Consider the following 21,269-nt stretch of genomic DNA (forward strand, 5'->3'; position numbering starts at 1 on the left):
AAAGTCAGTACTTTAAATATCTTTATCTGTATGACAAAGCATTATAAACCAATAAAATTAAACTTCCTCTATTAAGAAAATTGTTTTGATGTGATACCGGAAGTAGTCAGTACACCTTTAGATACGCAGGTAAGTTGACGCTGTTTCAATGAATTGTAAGTTATCAGAATATAAACAAATAAGAAAAACATAATTATATTAATTGCTAATTAGGCAACATAAGACAATATCATTAAAAATGTTCAGGTTTCTACTATATTTCATTTTCCAATTTGACCTAGATGTAGACTAGTTGAAAATGATAAATAATGATTTAAAACAAGCACAAAAGGCAAGAATGTAAAATATTTCTAATTTGGAGTGAGAAATATAAACAAACAACTAGATAAAAATGTTACTTAGCAATCGCTTTTGAACTGTAATAACAAAAGCCATATCGAGCAAGTAAAATCTAAAATAAAGATTTAAAATATACTTATCTATATCCTACGGATATAACATCCAATAAAGTCAGGGAAAATAAATACAATACTAACTGTTATCATGATTCTATACATTATTATATTATGTACTAAATTTCTGTTAATTATTAAACTTTTCAATTTTTGTTATAACGTGTTTGTTTCAACTGATTGGTTTCTATTTATTACATATCTAGAATAACGAAAGAAAGGTTTTGGATCTACAAAATAATTAAACATAAAAATAATAATAGTAATACTAATAATAATAATAATGATATAATAATAATAATGATAATAATAATAATAATAATAATAATAATAATAATAATAATAATAATAATAATAATAATAACAATAATAATAATAATATTTCATCCAATAGGAATTAAGCAGCTTATATCTTCAATTCTATCCCCTTTCAGTAAAACTCTTAGTACAGTATGACTGCTGTTTAATTTTACGAGATGTAATACATGTACTAAATTTATAGAAACGTAAGGTTAAAATGTAAACGACAAATCCGATGTGTCATGACAAGAGAGAGTCGTTACATGCCTACTTGCAAGGCAAAAGTACTCTTTCAAATATACCATTGTTTCGAAGGCAGTTCAAAATAATAACCCTTCCTCCCTGTGGTCATATCTGGTAGGAATTTCCACTTCATAGTTGTATTGATATTTTACAGCTATTTGTCTTGAATTTTCCATGATATTATTGTAAATAGAGTTAGGCCATCAATCTTTAATGAGAAGACTTTGAATAGCTCAAAACTATATTGACCTTTATATGTTGTTGATAGATTACCATCTCATTGTTATTTTTTTTCTTTTCTCTATTTGTGTATGAGTCATAAATGTATATAGTGTTGTTATAAAGAGTATTTATGAATGATATATATATATATATATATATATATATATATATATATATATATATACTATAATTCTTACAATATATAAATCAAGTAAAACATATTTAATATTTTAATAAAAAAAAGTATTATCTACCGAGCATAAAATAGTAACCAATTTTGCAACCAGTATAAGTACAACTGTTATGCAATTGAAATTACAATCGTATTTATTACTCTAATAGTGTAACTAGATGAACGTTCTTTGTCAATCTGTAGTGGTGAAAAACGACTAGATTAAAATAAGTCCAGTCAAACACATGTCACGGGTGTACATGCACCTTTAAATAAATTGTGTAAAATATAAAATAGGCGGATGCCTTATGATAGCCAATTATACATGACAAGGATTTCAAAAATTTAAGGGCATACGATACAGGTACAGGGGATGTAAAGACGTTTCAAACGTTAACTGTTGTTATCGCGACGATATCTTTTTCGTAAAATTTGGTTCTAATAAAGTTTATACGTAATCAAATCTAACGCCAATTACAAAAATCTTGTGTTTGTCTTTTAAAATTAACAAAATTAATTATGTATGTCTCTTGAGATAATAACATTTGATGATACAGTTAATAACATATGTTTAATATCGATGTAATTTGTTTTGTTTTGTTTCACGGTGATTAAAATTATAATTGTTGTAGAAGAGGAAAGATATTAAATGATGCTGTTTTGGATTCTTCTACCTCTTCTTTTTTTAAGACGTATAGCTGCTGAAGGTAAGTGTATTGTTTCTTTTTTTTTATGAAATCATGTATTTAACTTATAGATAAAACTTTTTACATCGAAATACTAGTACACCACTTCATGACCAAAAGAAAAACACAAAAACAACCGCAGACGATAAAATACGTACTAGGCTTCTCGGCCAATTAATTTACAGATCGGAAAGTCAGAGTTGTAATAGTTCATATCACACCAGACAAACAAAAAATTAAATGTTACTTAAATATCAGAAATGTTGCTCAAAATACGTTATACACATTTAGAAGCAATAACATAAATCATATTGCAGATTTATAAAAGTTCGTCATATGAATATCTTCATAGTTTTGTTAAACTGATAACTATCACGTGGTTGTATGAAAAAATGTTTTCAATTAAGGCACAACATGCATGATTGCCAATACATTCCATGATGACACCACAACACTGCGAAGGTGATTAAAAGCAAATAAACTCAAACATGATTTAAAAAAAACCTTTCTGATATTTGCATTAGTATGTTAAATCAAGTATTGAATGTTTCTTTTTTATCATTTTATAATGTGATAATTTTAAGTATGAAAAGCTTCTATGTGCTCTTCACAATTTATCTCAGGCAACACTTTCTAGACCAAAAGAAACAGTAATGGAATACACATGTAGCATGATAGTTTCTTTGACCAAAATAGTACAAACAGATTGATTAAATTCAGACTTGATATTTTATGAGTATTGATTTAATTTAATTGAATACTTAATAATTTAAGTTCTTGTTATAAAAAATTTATGATAAAAGAGATGATTTTTCATTTCCTATTGTTAATTATCCATTTTTAGATGGTGACGTTCCCTTGTCACCATCTTATGGTGTTTATATATCTCAACTTGTACGATTCGCTCGTGTATGTAACAATGTATTAGATTTTAGCGAGAGAAATTTATGTATTACTGAAAAATTAATACACCAGGGTTTTCGATATCACAAACTGGTCAAAACATTTACTAAATTTTATCACCGGTATAAGGAAATAATTCGTAAATATAACTCAACATGCAGACATCTTATACGTTCAGGTATTTCACATCCAAAATTTTATGGAAATATTCTTTATAAAGCACAAAAATGTCAGTATTCTCCTCAGAAACTAACAAAACCTTTAAATAGACTTATTAAAAGGGGATATAGTTACGATACTGTTGTCAGGTCATTAAAGATTGCATATTTTGGCTTTAACATTGATTCACTGATAGGGTCTTTGCATCGGAACTAAACACATTTATTTCTTAAAAAAACAGTTGTTGGCATGACACGGGTTATGTTCTTCTCATATATTTTATGATAGTATGATATTAAACCCCTAACGGGAGCGATTGTACCTGATATTCATATAATGAAGACATAATCTTTCAATCAGTTTAATTGAGGTCTGGAGCTGGCATGTCAGTTAACTGCTAGTAGTCTGTTGTTATTTATGTATTATTGTCATTTTATTTATTTTCTTTTGTTACATCTTTTGACATCAGACTCGGACTTCTCTTGAACTGAATTTTAATGTGCGTATTGTTATTCTTTTACTTTTCTACATTGGCTAGAGGTATAGGGGGAGGGTTGAGATCTCATAAACATGTTTAACCCCGCCGCAATTTTGCGCCTGTCCCAAGTCAGGAGCCTCTGGCCTTTGTTAGTCTTGTATGATTTTAAATTTTAGTTTCTTGTGTATAATTCGGAGTTTAGTATGACGTCCTTTATCACTGTACTATTATGCATATTTTAGGGGCCAGCTGAAGGACACCTACGGGTGCGGGAATTCTTGCTACATTGAAGACCCATTGGTTGCCTTCGGCTGTTGTTTGCTCTATGGTCGGGTGGTTGTCGCTTTGACATATTCACCATTTCCTTTCTCAATTTTATCTTAATATAAATTGTAATATTCGTAAGTTCAAGGCTTTGTACATTTCAGCCAGATCACCAGGTCAAAAAAAGCAGAATAATATAATAAAACGACGTTTAGCTCATGACAAAAAGTAGTAGCTTAAAAAATCCCGAGACGAATTATTCCATTTTACAATTATGACTATATCTTTAGCTGAGAAACCTATATTTTCCCCCCAAAAAAAATCGATTCGTTCCTGTCTCGGTTGTTCAGTAAAATATGCAAAAGATGAACTTAATGTTTTTTATAATTTAGCATGCTTAGACTAGTAAAACTTGTATGTTCTTCGTGTTGTTAGCCGCCATAAAGGTCAAACACAATAACATCCCTCTCAATTTCAAACGAATGAGAACTAACTGTATACATGCATCATGCTGATATTCATATGATGCACGTTTCTAGTCAAGGCTTTGAATATTTTGAAAACTAGAAGCAGAATATTTTGAAACAAGGGCATTTAACAAATTGCAAGCAAACACCTGAGGACTGAAATCTACGAGACGAAACATGCCAAGGTGGCAATGGATCAGTCTAGAATAAACTAAAAGATTGAATAAATTGAAAAATCATTTAGGTGTATTGATAAAGAACTAAGAGATTCGACTTCCAGTCGTATTGTTACAATGACAATTGCTAAATAAACTTGAATTTTTGCATTGGTTATTTCTTTTTTTACCTAATTTATATCACAAAAAACTATAAAAGATAACACTTTTTTGTACCACTGAACATAATTATCTTTTACAGTTTGCTCGAATCAGCCAGCAGATATAGGTTTTCTAATTGACGAATCGGGAAGTGTCGGGGATGCAAACTTCAAGAAAAATCTCGATTTCGTTAAACAATTTGTAGATGTGTTTGATATAGGGAACAGCGCTGTAAAAATAAGTTCATTTGCATTCCATGACTTTATGGGAGATGGTTTTTATTTCAAATGCTGTAACGATAAAGCCAGTATTAAATCTCATGTAGACGACATAAACTTTTCCTCTGGAAATGAAAATTTTGAAATGGCATTGGCGTTCGCTAAAAATAATATGTTTCAAAGAGTTAATGGAGCTCGGGACTTTTCACTTAAAATTTTAATATTTTTTACTGACGGTCAATCGGCGGTAAAAGATGGCGGAAATACACTTCATCAACTAGGAGTAATAGTGTACGCAGTTGGTGTTGGAGGTAATGTTGACAGGAATCAATTGGATAAAATAGCAACAAACCAGAGTTATGTTTTCATGGCGTCCAGTTATGCCGACTTAGTTGGCCAAGTATATAGAGACATAAAATCAAAAACCTGCACTGGTAAGTGTTTGAATTGGACAATCATATAACAGTGGTACTCTCTGACGAACATGTTAACGAATTAAAGACTCGATTTATATCAATTTTTCATTCACAAGACCCTAAATATAAAAAAGAAGATGTGATATGATTGCCAATGAGACAACTGTCTACAAGAGACCAGAATGGCACAGACATTAACAACTATAGGTCACCGTACGGCCTTAAACAATGAGCAAAGCCCATACCGCATAGTCAGCTATAAAAGGCCCCGATAAGACAATGTAAAACAATTCAAACGAGAAAACTAACGCCCTTATTTATATAAAAAAAAATTAAGAAAAACAAATATATAGCACATAAACAAACAAACTGAATTATAGGCTCCTGACTTGGGACAGGCTCATACATTAATAATGTGGCGGAGTTAAATATGTTAGCGGGATTCCAACCCTCCCCCTAACCAGGGACAGTGGCATAACAGTACAACATATGAACGAACTATAAAAATCAGTTGAAAAAGGCTTAATTCATCAGATGGACAAAGATACAAGTGGACGTGGCCGGGTACTTATACATCCCGACACAAAAAGACACAATGAACAAATCTGAGAGTACTCGGAGTTATCTGACAGCTAGTTCAAAGCCACTAACAACTAATAAAAAAAATCATGCATCTACATGTAAGACTAAACTATCAATCCGTACATATCCAACATCCAATGGATTTAGTGTAAAGACGTCATAAACAGCCAGAGAAAAACATGACCTAAAGTCAATGTATGTGATAATCAATTTGTCTAAACTTATCAAATGAAAAAAAAACTACCAATACAAAACATAATTTAAGGCGGAGGAAGCTACAAAAAAACAACATATAACAACAAAACATTCATTGTCAATGATAAGGATTCATCAAAGTTTATACAATTTTTCATTTGCATACATATAGTGTCACACGTACAAGGAGAAACTAACAATCTTTATAAAACAATTATTAATTTGCAATGTAATCAAAACCCATCCATCTCACTTCGTAACATTTAAAAAAATCCTATTGAGTTTGTTGAATAACATGATTGTATTATGATGAAGGTCACTTATCAAAATAGATTATTTCAGATGTATTGACAAATCCATGTGAACGAAGTCCACAGCCATGTCAAAACCAAGGCACATGCATTTCGACTGGAGGTTCTAAGTACACGTGTTTGTGTCCAAACGGCTTCACAGATCATAACTGTCAAACAGGTTTGCTACATATAACAAAAAAACACAACTAGGTAATAGCTGCCAATCACATACGCCCTTCGTAACCAGTGCGATCTTATTTGTCAACTTAGTCAAAAAGACATGTTTTAGTGTCCATTTCATTAATTTACTATATCTTTATTGAGATCTTTTTCATTTTCAATTTATCATAAACCAGTACAATTTGCAAGCTTTATTTGGAAAGTAGAAATTATCCAAGGTTGTAAACACGTCGCCCTATACTATTATTTAAACAAGACGTCATTATATGTTGTCTCTCGTTCTAGATCTTCTTTACTGTTGATTTTTATGAAATTTCTAATAGCATTACATATATGTTCTAGAACAATATATTATTTTGATAGGATAACAACGTTGCACGTCAGATTAAAATAAACATTCACAAACCAAGTGTTACATTTTCAATCATCGTGCCATCACTATGAAGTAAACAGGTTTATTAAAGAAATAACTGACAGACACCGATTTTTCATGACCCAAGCATAAACAAGTAATTATAAAAATGTAATGCTTTTTTTGACAATTGTAAAAGTGTGATCGTGAGCACATTTATAGAATGAAGCACCTATTATACAGCTATCTAATTAATTATAGGATGAAATATGAAAACGGTGAAACAAATTGACTAATATTTTCTCAATTTTAAATTCACCAGACATGTAATTAAGATGCTGATCTTCTGCGTATAGATTAGTTTGTTATAGATGCAATTATGTACAGAAATGTAAACATTCTCTTTTTACATATTATGTCTATATTGATGTTGCAACCTTATTTTGCTTGTATTTCTATGATTGTTTTGTTTGTTAAGACAATAACAATCAAAACCAAGGTGTAAACAAAGACTCACAAAACCAAAGGACATTTACATCAAAAGTTATAAATAATAAATAAGAAACAACACGAACTCCATTAAAAACCGGGAGTGAAATCAGGTGCTCCGGAAGGGTAAGCATTTCATGAATGATACTGTGGGCTTTAACATTAAGCAGACGACTGTAATGTTATTTGTCAGCTCCTGGTATATTTTCAAAATCATAGTATTTATGTTAAATTTTAGTAGCCGTATAATTATGGACATTCAAATTACGAAATAGACTGTATTCTGCGGGTTTGTTTTAGATATAGATGACTGTGCTGGTGTTATGTGTTACAATGGAGGAACATGCATAGATGGATTGGCTAGTTTTACATGTAACTGTGCAGAACATTACACAGGAACACATTGCGGAATAGGTAAATAACCAGTTTTTTTTTCATACTAAATATACATGTATTTGTTTATCCAAAAAAGATCTATTGGATAATCCATATAGAAATAAATTTAAACAAAAACGTTCTAAAAAAACTCGCTTGACTCATTCGACCACAACACATTGAAGTGTAACTGAAGACTGTATTTTAGTGGACTTTTACATCATGTAACATTTTTTTTATGAAGAGATTATTTTGTTGTATTTTTTTGTAGATATTTCTAAAAAAAATATCAAAAAAGAAGGAAGTAATTGAATAATGTTTTTTTTCTTTAATATTTGAAAAAAAAGACAGGCGTTCATATATAATATATTGCATACAGTACGCACAGGAAGATGAAGCATTATAGTGGTGCTTTCATCCTACTGAAAATATCTGTATCAATATCTGTATCTGTAACAGTTTTACAAAATTATTAAAATGTAAGCTTATAGTTATTTATTGGACAGTAGAATGCTTCTGCTACATAAACATGGGCTGTTTTTGACAATACAATGCACATATATCGGGCACTAGCACCTTTAAGTCATGCTAAATTACTGAAATCTTCATAATTCTAGCTTTTTAGTTAAATTTTAGACGGTTTTCGTGTTAAACGAAAGTGGCCACATTCGTCTTCATCCTTAATATTGAAATGTAAGTTGTATTTTATGATAATACATAACATATATAAAGGTCGAGGATGAACACGGATGCGGCCACTTTCATTTTTGACAAAAACCATCGGAAAAGTGACATTTTTCGGCATATTTGGTAGATTATTCATATTTGAGCTTGAATCGGGCCGTTTTTAATGATTAAATCAGTTTAAATCTTTCACATAAACTAATTGATTCAAATGAAATAGGCACTTAAGTGTTTAAATAGTGGTCAAAATCTTTCGTCAGATGAACCTAAAATTTGAGGCCAAAATCGGTCCTTACCGAACCTACTCCTTTACTGTTTACACAACTTGGAATTTTTCGAAAAACTAAGGATTTTCTTACCCCAGGTATAGATTATCTTAGCCGTATTTGTCACAACATTTTGGAATTTTGGATCCTCAATGCTCTTCATCTTTGAATTTGCTTGGCTTTATAAATATTTTGATATGAGCGTCACTGATGAGTCTTATATAGACGAAACGCGCGTCTGGCGCACTAAATTATTATCCTGTTACCTTTTATAACTATTGTGACAAAATGTTAAGCAATTAAGAAACGGAAACTTATTTAGCAAATGCCACAATCAAAAGCTCATCAAATACACTCAACGAATTCTTAGCAACTGTCATATTCCTGACTTATTACAGTCTTTTGTTTTTGTCATATAGAAAATGATCCATTTAACCTGGTTTGTAGTTAGCTCCTTTCACTTGTATGACCGTCACATAAATGCAACTATATTGAACACGCCGTGTGAACAAAACAAACAGAGATACCAGGTATACCAAAATATTTAAAAAAAAAAGTGTAAAGCAGCCAACATGGTTGTATAATTACTATAAACCAAACACTCGAAATAGGTCTGAAAGTACAATCATGAGCTAGCATGGGCCAATTGTCGTCACATGAACGTAATTATGTCGTGTTCAAATAAATTCCCATTGTGACGAATCATTTGATATGTCTTTCTATATAATTTAGATATGTGCAAGCCTTATCCCACTGATGTAGTATTTGTAATAGACAGTTCTAACAGTTGTTCTCAAGAATATTTCAATATAACAAAGAACTTTATTAAATCCGTTACGAAGAAATGGGAGATAACTGTAAACAACTTTCAAGTAGCCATTGTGTCGTATGCAGATAATTCATACACTGAGCTGAACTTTGACAGTTCGATAAATAAAATCAATTTCGATGATTTTGTTACTCAAATGAATCCTAGAGGCGGAATATCTGAAATTCAAAAGGGTCTCAACCATGCTGTTAATATCTTATATAACAGAAATCGTGTTGTATCAAGCAGTCAGGTGAAAGAGTATATAATTCTTGTATCTGATGGACTGCCATCTACACCTAGCATGATATCGACAGTGAGCGGGTATGGAATAGAAACGTTTGCAGTGGCTGTTGGGAAAGATGTGTCGCATCATTTCCTGTCTGTTATTACTGGAGGAAGTGAAAAAATATTCCCGTATAATAATGATCGATTATGGCACTACAAAATGAATGCGCTAATTGACCAAAGCTGTAATAGTGAGTTTTACATATTTTCAAGCAAGTCCAAAATATTTACAACAGTTTACTATACATGCTATAATAGCTTAAAGACTATATAATGATTGTTTTCCTCTCTCACAGTATATGTTTTGTTACGTCTTTTAAGCACTGATGACTGACTGTTTACACAATCACAGATACTTGCAGTGTTTGTTTATCAAATTAAAAGACCAGGATAATTTTTAATTCAAGAAAACATAATGACATCAAGAAAATTCAGAACTGGTAATCAAGTCTAAGAAGGATATCTTGAAAACAATTTACGAAAAGAGATACAAAAAAAAAATAAGGAAAAGGGGAAAACATATTTTGACTCATTTTGGGAAAACATGCTGACACTTAGAGAATATTTAGAACTAATGTTTAATTCTAAGAAGGATACCATGGCAGTAATTTAAAAAGGAAAAGATATAACAAGACAAAACTTACGATACAAAAGAGAGTGTAAATGAGAGAAAATATTATAAAAAGCAATAAGATATCAAAAATCCGTGGTAAAAAACCATAAATGTGTTTTGTTATAATCGTAATAAAATGTCACAAAATACGAGCGTGTATATCACTCACTATAAAGTTTAATTGTCACGTAATTCGCAACGTATTGAGAGATATTGTCACGAAGTTGTGGACAATATCACAATCGTAACCTATGGTTTAGCAACTCAGATGCGTCTTATGTAGACGAAACGCGCGTCTAGCGTACTAATTATAATCCTGGTACCGTTGGTAACTATTTACACCACTGGATCGATGCCACTGCTGGTGAACGTTTCGTCCCCGAGGGTATCACCAGCCCAGTAGTCAACACTTCGGTGTTCACATGAATATTAATAATGTGGTCATTTTATCATGTTTATTAAATTTTCTGTTTACAAAACTGAAATTTTCGAAAAACTAAGGATTTTTTTATCCAAGGTAAAGATTACCTTAGCCGTATTTGGCACCACTTTTGGAATTTTGGATACTCAATGCTCTTCAAATTTGTACTTGTTTGGCTTTATAAATATTTTGATATGAGCGTCACTGATGAGTCTTATGTAGACGAAACGCGCGTCTGGCGTACTAAACTATTATCCTGGTACCTTTGATAACTATATTCAACGTTTAACCTTAACAAACAAAAAATACAAATACACATGTACACACGTAGAAAAGAGTATACAACGCCCACTTAAATATAAAGACGAATTCCTAAAGATAGCACATGTAATAGGTGTGTGCTGTGTCTTCGTTTTAAAAAAAATATATCTATTCAAATCATCTAAGGACTGAAGTCCTCTATATATTCGAACTCTCACAGGCAAATCCCAATTAAAAATTAAATGTTCAATTGTATTTTTTCTAACACGGAATATGTTCAAATGCTTTTCTACATAGCAATTGGTTTTGAAATATATTTGTGAATGGTAAGTGCATAATGCCAACATATATCAAGTTCTAACTTTTACTTTCTTTTGTAGTTTGCCAAAGATCTGAAGAAACAGATGTCGTATTTGCTGTGGATACTTCGAATGGTTGGCAAAGCTTAGACTTAACCACCAAAGTCCCTACGATAATAAATAAAATATTATCCGGACTCAAACTCGGACCGATGAACACACAAATTGCTTTATTAACGTATACATCCTCGTCAAATGTACGGTTTGATTTTAATAAGTACACTAACGAAACAGAAAGACAAAATTTACAAAGGCAGTTGTCGTCTTTTGTTAAAACTACCGACACCAATACCAATATTACAGCCATGATTAACAGCGCCGACGCCTTATTATTTGATGGTGTTAAAGGTGCACGCTCGTCTGCAAAGAAGTTTCTTGTTGTCTTTTCAAATTACCAGAATGATGTGACAATTGAAGACAGTAAACTTATTGAAACTTTAAAAGAAAATGTAGAAATATTTGTGGTTGGACTTGATCAGAGTGATAAACAGTTTAAGGTTATGTTAGATATAGCATCAACGTCATTTCATATAGGTATAGATGGTGAAATGTCGGTGAACTCGATTGATACATACATAGCATCACTGTTAGAACAAATTAATAGTGTGCATTGCGATCTTCGATGACGCATAAGCAATTGTGTCAATTTTAAACATGTTTTATTTTAATTATTAGAGCTTGTATGTCTCTTCTGACATGTGCAAATAGAATAATAAATGACACATTGAAATCTCAATTGAAGTCGATAATGTTAGAGTAGTGTGAATCCTTTGAATAATAATACGTTATTCCAACTAATTCAAGAGATTTTACATTTCTGATAAGTCTTGTGTAGACGTTTTACTCAATTTACACGTATAGTTGATTGTTTTTTGTTTATATTGTATCATAAATGAAATCATCACAGTTTTGTCTTTGTCCACAACTGTTTCATCGTTTTTTGTTTGTCTGTGAGTTTTTAATATAGACTAGCCATTCAAAATGGTTAAGATGAAATAATCCCTTCGTAAACTTACGAACGCAACCACGAGTTGGTTGACCGTTATTGAATATCCGTTTTACAAATCATTTCGGATATGTTCCTTATGTCGTAACTACAATCCCGTTACCTTTTGACGAATGTTACCTGTCGAATTATACTATTTACCGAATTAGTAATAAAATTAGAAATACGACGGATGTACCATGTTGGGCAAGATCTGCTTACCTTTCCTCAGCATCTGAGATCACCCCTAGTTTTTGGTGGGGTTCGTATTGTTTAGTCTTTAGTTTTCTATGCTGTACTTTTTGGTCGACGTATTTTTTTTTATGAAAGTTGAAGTCCAATCAACTTGAAACTTAGTACTCATTTTTTCTATGATATGATCTTTCTGATTTTAATGCCAAAATAGAGATTTCCCTCCATTTTCAGGGTCCACTTAACATAAAAAATGATAGTGCGGATGGGGCATCCGTGTACTATGGACACATTCTTGTTCTCTTCTTAGCCATGGCGTTTTCAGTTTATTATCAATTTATTAGTGTTACTGTCCCTCTGGTATATTTTGCCCCTCTATAAAGACTCATTTTTGATAAGTATAAATTTGTCTTGAACTTATGCCTACTCTCACTTCTTAAAGTCTCTTACTCATTATTACAACTAAGATCACTTTATCAAACTCGCACCCACACATAATAAAAAGAAATACTACAAAATAGCACCACTTGGAAATGTTTGTATCATCATTGTTCTTGGTTGTCTTATCTTTTCTGAGGTTTTCCCTCCGTTTTATATAAACTTGTGCAACATAGACAGCATTTACTAATTGAACATCCAGGCGCCTAATGAAAAATACCTGATAAACTAATCAAAACTATCAACATAATTCAGCAGTGAATAAACACAATTTGAGCGAACATGCTTTGTAGCAAAATAAATATTTCAAGTAGTGTTCAAGCCGCGCACTCGAGGTATTTTTCTAGTACAATGTGTATTTGTAAACGACCGGCAGACATTTGGTGGCCGAATCTATTCCATCGACCTAAAGATAAAGGAAACTACACATATAGTCAAGTCTGTCTCATATCTAGAAATTGACAATGAGGGTCGTATAAAAACAAAACTTTACGACAAACGAGATGATTTCAGATTCCCAATTGTGAACTTTACATTTTTATGTAGCAACATTCCAGTAGCGCTTGCATACGGGATATATATCTCTCAATTGTTACGATATTCAAGGGCTTGTATTTAATTCCTATCATGATTTCCTTCATAGAGGATTGCTCCTCACAAGGAAGCTAATAAACCAAGATTTCCAAATGGTGAAGTTGAAAAATAATCAATAACTTTAAAATAAAATTTTGAATCATTACCAAAAAAATACAGATCTTAAAATTAATATAACTTTTTAAAAAGTGTATTAAGTTGTAAGCAATAATCATTATATATAGTTATCAAAGGTACCATGATTATAATTTTGTACGCCATACGCGCATTTCGTCTACATAAGACTCATCAGTGACGCTCATATCAAAATATTTATAAAACAAAACAATTACAAAGTTGAAGAGCATTTAGGATCCAAAATTGCAAAAAGTTGTGCCAAATACAACAATAATCAATAACGCTTTTTGAGATACGTTGCGACATGTGAAAACCTATTTTATATAAAAAAAAACCTCAAAAACTCTTAAATGAAATTTTGAATCATCACTAAAAAATATACAGATCTAGAGATTAATGAGATAAGAAGTTTGTAAAGTTTTAAGCAATTATCATAAATCGTTTTTGAGATATGACGCGACATATGAAACCCTCTCCCCCTTTTTTAATTTAAAAAAACTCAATAACTATAAAATGAAATTTTTAATCATCACCAAAAAGTATACATATCTTTAGATTTATATAACTCAGAAGTGTGCAAAGTTATAAGCAATAATAATTAATCGTTTCTGAGATACGGCGCGACATGTGAAAAAAAACACACCCCTGTTTTTGTTATTATGTCCCGTAACTCAAAACGTTCAAATTTTATTTTTACCAAAAAGTATACAGATCGTTTGACCAACAGAGAAAACAACTATGTAAAGTTTCATCAAATTTGGAAAAGCGTTTCTCAAGTTACGGTGCGACATGTGGACGCTCAAATAATCAATGCACATCCTTATTAAGACTAGCCAGTTTAAGTCAACCTAAATGTATATCAAATGGGCAGGGGGAAAATTCTTATCTAGGAAATGTTGAAATACACTTAAAAAAAAAAACTAAAAATAAGACATAGATAGCATGAAATTCCTCACTCAGACCGCTTAAAAAATCGCGTACATAGTTAAAAATCCATCTGTACCTATACATCTACACACCTGAGAATCTTATCTTGATATAATTGCCTGAAGGCAATAACTGCACGATCAAATTTTCTGAGCTCTCTGAATAGTTTCAAATGGGAACACTGCTTTTTTGCGAGGTTTGTAACCTCACTACAATTCAATGAATCAAAAATTGGAAAGTAAAAGAATAATGATTATCATTATTTTTGAGAAAACAATAGAAAATTGATTTGGAAATAATTGAATGAATCAAATAAAATTACAAACACATGTTACAATATCTACACCAATATTTTATTTAAACCTAATTCAGTTACACATTTTTGCTTTTAATCGATAAACTGTTGATAAAAGATGACATCATTGATAACAAGCATGGTATTCTCATCACGGCCATAGTTAATCAATTCAAGTTATTGTGACTTCTCTTAAGAAGGTAGGGTAATAAACGAGAAATGCTTGTTAAAAGGTTTCTAATACGAATTATGTGATTGAATTTTTGTCACTTGTTTACAAAATCTCAAAACTTTGTAATGGTAAAGTAACATTAATAACATGAAGAAAACGTTTAGCAATGACAATTACTGTGCATATCAAGTATTTGCAATAAATGTTATTGATAGTTGACTGATTATAATTGTCTACTGACTCTGAACAACCTACTTGATTGATATATTGTATAACTCTGTCTTATCCTTAACGTTACGCATGCAATACATGATCCAACGTTGATTAATATAAATAATAAATTTAAACCTTTATAGCATTGTGAGTAACCTTTAAATCATGAACTTTTAACAAAAATCAATATTGTTAGGTTGGTACACAACAAGTACTTTAAACTATTATTATGATAATAAGAAGATGTGGTATGATTGCCAATTATTAGTCAATGTTCTTAAACTTCCTGTATTCCACAATTATCTCGTTTTTATATTACGGATACTGAACATTAGACTCATTTTCTCAATCAGGTTAGTTAATATGTTCGTGTTGGTAAATGACAAAGAATGTTCAATCCATTCTCATCAAATAGGAAAGCAGTATTTTTGTTACTGTTTGAACTTTCTTATGATACATGACGTTCCATGCACTATTCATAGCTACACATCTATGGTTTTTTTTCATTGTCGATTTATTATGATAGTGAACTCTCTGAAACTGCACTAACGAAGTGAACAATCCCTTGAGACAATTTGCAGAGGAAAAAAATGAAAATACAATATGTTGAGTATTATTACATGTTTTATTGTTTAAATTTAAATTCAGTACTTTTTATAAATAAAAAAAAATATGTATCTGTCTAGATTTCTTTTTTTAAATGAAAGAAGTTGAAATAATAATTTTACAACAAGCGTAAAAAAGTCTTAATTAAAAAAAAATCATTGTTTTCATAACAAATCTATTTCAGTACTATTGCGTTCGAAATGATACAATGATTATTGAATATTACTTTTATTTTATTTATCATGTTTATACTTTAGAGTAAACTCATGATCGTGTTTGATTAATAACAATGGAAATGAGTCAATTGCATGATCGTGTTTGATTAATAACAATGGAAATGAGTCAATTGTTACTGTATCTCGAGATGTGAATACGTTTTTAATTGGTAAGACAATATGCATCGGGCTATACGTAATCATAAACATGGCCAAATATTACGAATGTTTGTCATTAAGAATGGTGATATTTCTTTATCCGTATGTCTCTTACAAAACCGGAATATTCTAAAGTGTTCTGGATTAATTATCAAAAATTCCTTTGTGTAAGTGTCAATGTCTTAATACAACATGAATCCTTCATGTTTACAGCTGTACAGATCTTCATTTAACAATTACAAATAAAGCAAACAATTATTTGAGTACATGTTCTCTAAGTCATGTGTACAATAATTTCGAAAATAATTACAAACCATTGTCGTACCCATATTGACAATATTGAAGTTTGCAATTGATGTTGAAATTGTTTGAATATTCAAAATTTAAATATTTATTAAGATAAGTCAATGCATGGTATGCACTTAAAGGCAATAAACATTTGTTTATTTTAAGATAACATTGCTGTTATGAGGTAAGTCTTGTACATAGTTTATACATGCAAAACAACAAAATAAACGTAATCATTAAAACTACTACTCCGAAAAATATTATTTATAGTATACAATGTAACTAAAATAACTATTATAACTGTTTATTTTTTAGAATATTTAAAAATGAGAAGGTGTTTCATTCTCATATCAGCGGGTATTTTGATCAATGTATCCACTACAGTTTCAACCAAAGGTATGAATTAAAAGTCAATAGCTGCCCAAATAATGAAGCCAACTTTTTATAAATATAATGGGTCTGAATCGCTTTCTGAAATTACCTTAATCGGGAAATGTTCGAAGCTGAATATTTGCAGACCAAGAATGTACCGAAACATATGAAATTAAATCAGCATTTTGTGTTTCTTTGAATTATGTCTCCTGTATTTTGACATTTAAAAAGGACATAAATCATGAACACCACTACTAGCGTTAATGATGTTCTTGATATAGGGTTGCACTTCACTAAAAAGCTATCAGACAAGATTACCAAGTTGTGAAATTAACATTATCCGTTCGACAAATTATGGTTTACCAGTTTCAAAGATGATATGTTAATTTTGTAGTTACCGCTATACCATCCTATTTCGTCAAATTTGACCTACGGTTTGAAGGCTTTTCACGGGATTTGGTTTTTTTTTAGAAAAAACACAACTGATGTCACTAGAGAAACAGGAACTGCTTATCCTTCCGTATCACTTGAGATCGACCGCTTGTTTTTGGTTTTGTTCTAGTCTTTTTTCAATGAGTTCATTTCTTATGTGTTTGTTGTAATGACATTTTGACTATCCTTATCGGTTTATTTGCCTCTTTCATCTAAATGAGTAACAGTAAATGCATAAGACGTCAATAGTTATCAAAGGTACCAAGATTATAATTTAAAACGCCAGACGCACGTTTCGTCTACTTAACACTCATCAGTGATGCTCAGATAAAAAAAAGTTATAAAGCCAAACAAGTACAGTTGAAGAGCATTGATTTGCTCCATACTCAGATGCCAGTTTTTATAATTCTCAAGTAGAAAAGATAACATAAAAATGGCACAATTGATATCTAATTACAAGTAGTGACTGAATCACAAACACTTTTTTAACGTTGGTCCATTGATGTGATTCACAGTCTTCATTTCGTTTGTTGGCTCCTGGCATGTTATAAACGACTTAGGGAATATTTTCCTAGGGATGGAAACAAAACAAAGTGTTTGGACAATTCAACATTTGAAACAGTAAATCTAGGGAAAATAAACATATTTATGAAATATTATATAAACAAAGAAGTTCTGACTACTCGATTGGTAATGAAAGTCCATCAGCAGTAATATTCGTCGCGTTAGTATTCGAAATTGTCAAAGATAACAGTTTTATAATTTAAAATAATGTTCTGTCAACATACCACTAATCAGTTGCACTCGAATCAAAACTTAAAGGCAACACGAAGTAAGACTTAAAGAGAGCACGAAATAAGAAAAAGCAACAATCAAAACAACACGATTTAAAACTTGAGGACAACACTAAATAAGAATAAAAAAGGCAACAATAGTAAACCGCTATTCGAAAGTCATAGATCGATTGAGAGAAAACAAATCAATATTACAAAAGTAACACCTAAAGACATCACTACATAACACTTATAGACAGCTCAAACTAATACTTATTGACAACACAAACGAAAGACTTAAAGAGAATACGGAATAAGACGTGACGGACGACAAACACGACATGAGACTTAAGGAAAACACAAGATATGACTTAAACGCACAAAATAAGACGTAAAGGCAACATAGACTAATACTTAATGACACGAAAGTTACAAAACGAAAAAATAAATAAAGACAAAACAACGATTTAACCCATAAAGACAACACATAAACTAAAAGACAACACATAAACTAAAAGACAACACAAAATTAGACTAAACGACAGCACGAAATAATACCTAAAAATATAACTAATAATACTTAAAGACACCACGAAATTAGAATTATAGGAAATGAAATAAGACTTACAGACAACACGAAATAAAACCTAAAGATAACATAAAATAAGCTTTAAACTTGTTAAAAGCAAAACACTTACACATTAACACAAAATAGGACCACAAGACACTTCAACTTTATAAACTGGTACACGTGAACCTCACCCATAACCATAGGTTACTTCCGGTTTATTGTTTGGGCATGCAAATTCTGCTCTGAAAGCCGTCATGTCCCTGATTAAGTCAACACAAAATATTTTCCGGATGTCTAACAGAAAGCTGTCTCTTATTTCAGTTTCAACATTGCAAAATGACATTCCTAAATTCATTCTAGTGTAACAATGTTAAATTGAAAACGCACTCATCTTTTTCATTCATATTTTCTTCTCAACTTGTGCACGAAATCGATAACGCTAGCTGGTTGTGACATTTTTAATTTTATTTTGAAATTGTCTGAAATCCATTGCAACTCAAATTCAGTTTATAGACGTTTGTAAAAAAATACTTGCATTATTACCTTGTCCAATCATAACATTGAAAACTGAATGAAATGACGAAATATGCTCATGTGATTGAATTATATAAATCGTTTAACCATTTGTTTTTAATATTTTCATAAGCATTAGATCTTTATCCTTTCATTTGAAAATCTGAACATTTAAGCACAGTTCTTAGTTATTTTGATGGAGAACTGGGGTTTTGTTTGAAACATTAACCCAGTTTTGCTTGTTCCTGAAGTACACAACTAATTCAAGACTCTGTTGCTTTTTATGTTAAATTCTTCAATTTCAAGTCGGTACATCTCTTATGTTTGAAGTTTAAATACAGCGACAATCTGTTTAGGTCAGGGCAAAACTTTTATGGTGTTCATTATTGAAAAAAAAAACTACACACATTTAATGGCATATAAGAAAAAAAATCTCCAGAACTTGGAATGTACCAAATAAAGGGAATAGTGGTATACCGCTGTGGAAAAGTTGATGAATATAATGACTTTACGAGAACAGGTAATTCATTGCTGACGAATAGGAAATATGTGACCTCTCTTTAAATTTTGATGTTATCTTTTTGATATTCAAAATAATAAGTCAAAAAGTGTTCTACAATGACCAACAGTCATTAGCTTTCATTTGATACCAAAAATACTTCTGCCAGATATTTAATTTATCTATTTATGATCATACGGTTAACATTAGTTTTACAAACAAAACATAATTAAATAATCCAAAAATAATATGTTGACGTTTCTTGAAGTTGATGGAAACTGGAGTTCCTGGTCAAATGTATCCTCTTGTTCAACATCTTGTGGAGATGGATATGTCAACAGAAGTCGATCATGTGATAATCCATCTCCTGCGAACGGGGGTGCGAACTGCACTGGTGCGTCTATTGACAGAATTGTGTGTAATGAAGGTGTTTGTCCAGCGATTAATGGTGGATGGGGTTTGTGGGGAACTTTTAGCGCATGTTCAGAAACATGTGGTGATGGCACAATGGTACGAAATCGGTCTTGTGATAGTCCTGTACCAGCTTACGGGGGATTATATTGTATTGGTTCTAGAAAAGAGATAGGTAAATGTAGTGACGGACCATGTCCTGCAATTGATGGTAATTGGGGTCAATGGTCAGACTTTTTGTCTTGTTCTGTCTCCTGTGGTGGAGGGGCTCGGTATCGCAACAGAACATGTGACAGCCCAGAACCAGAGTATGGAGGATTGTTTTGTAATGGAACTGACATCGATTTCATCGCATGTAATCAGGATGATTGTCCAGGTATTTTTGTTTTTAAACATTTATTAGCATTTGCAATAATAATTACAGAATAACTTATTGAGGAATTAATATAAAACTATCATTAATGAGTGACAAAATCAAGAATGCGTGTAGACTCTATGATCCATGTTATTTGATCACTAACTTACATTTTCATGGTTGAATTCTTTGATTAGTTATTTTTTACATTTACCATGGTCTTTTCAATTGTTATTTAGCAAGACATATTAGGAACCTTGTTTTTTCAACGCATTCCAAATATTTGAATATAACGTCATCGACTATTTTTAGTGTATGACGTCAGAGAAGCGAAATTATCGGATTTATTTTACACTTGAAATTATCGTTTTTGTGTCACTGGAAAATATCGATGAATCTTTAATCAAACTTCCAGTATATGTAAGTTCACATGTTCATGATTTTATAAGTAACCAAGACAGGAATCCGCACAAAATACATGTTATCAAAGGTACCAGGATTATAATTTAGTACGCCAGACGCGCGTTTCGTCTACATAAGACTCATCAATGACGCTCATATCAAAATATTATCAAACCAAACAAGTACAAAGTTGAAGAACATTTAGGATCCAAAATTCCAAAATTCCAAAAAATTGTGCCAAACACGGCTAAGGTGATCTATGCCTGGGATAAAAAAA

The 21,269-nt window shown here is 31.3% G+C and overlaps 2 protein-coding genes across 3 annotated transcripts in view; one reads left to right on the plus strand and one right to left on the minus strand.

Moving 5' to 3' along the window:
• Positions 1 to 21,269, minus strand: part of LOC139495617 (uncharacterized) — a 100,681-nt gene that overhangs the window by 52,502 nt on the left and 26,910 nt on the right. The window lies entirely within an intron of this gene.
• Positions 91 to 12,408, plus strand: LOC139495609 (cartilage matrix protein-like). The gene is made up of 7 exons (XM_071283894.1): positions 91 to 129; positions 2,022 to 2,096; positions 4,764 to 5,315; positions 6,417 to 6,545; positions 7,689 to 7,802; positions 9,446 to 10,000; positions 11,485 to 12,408. The coding sequence occupies exons 2-7, from the start codon at positions 2,039 to 2,041 to the stop codon at positions 12,087 to 12,089; spliced, it is 2,013 nt and encodes a 670-aa protein (XP_071139995.1). The 5' UTR covers positions 91 to 129; positions 2,022 to 2,038; the 3' UTR covers positions 12,090 to 12,408.

Source organism: Mytilus edulis, chromosome 11, assembly GCF_963676685.1.
Source record: "Mytilus edulis chromosome 11, xbMytEdul2.2, whole genome shotgun sequence".
NCBI classification, from domain to species: domain Eukaryota; kingdom Metazoa; phylum Mollusca; class Bivalvia; order Mytilida; family Mytilidae; genus Mytilus; species Mytilus edulis.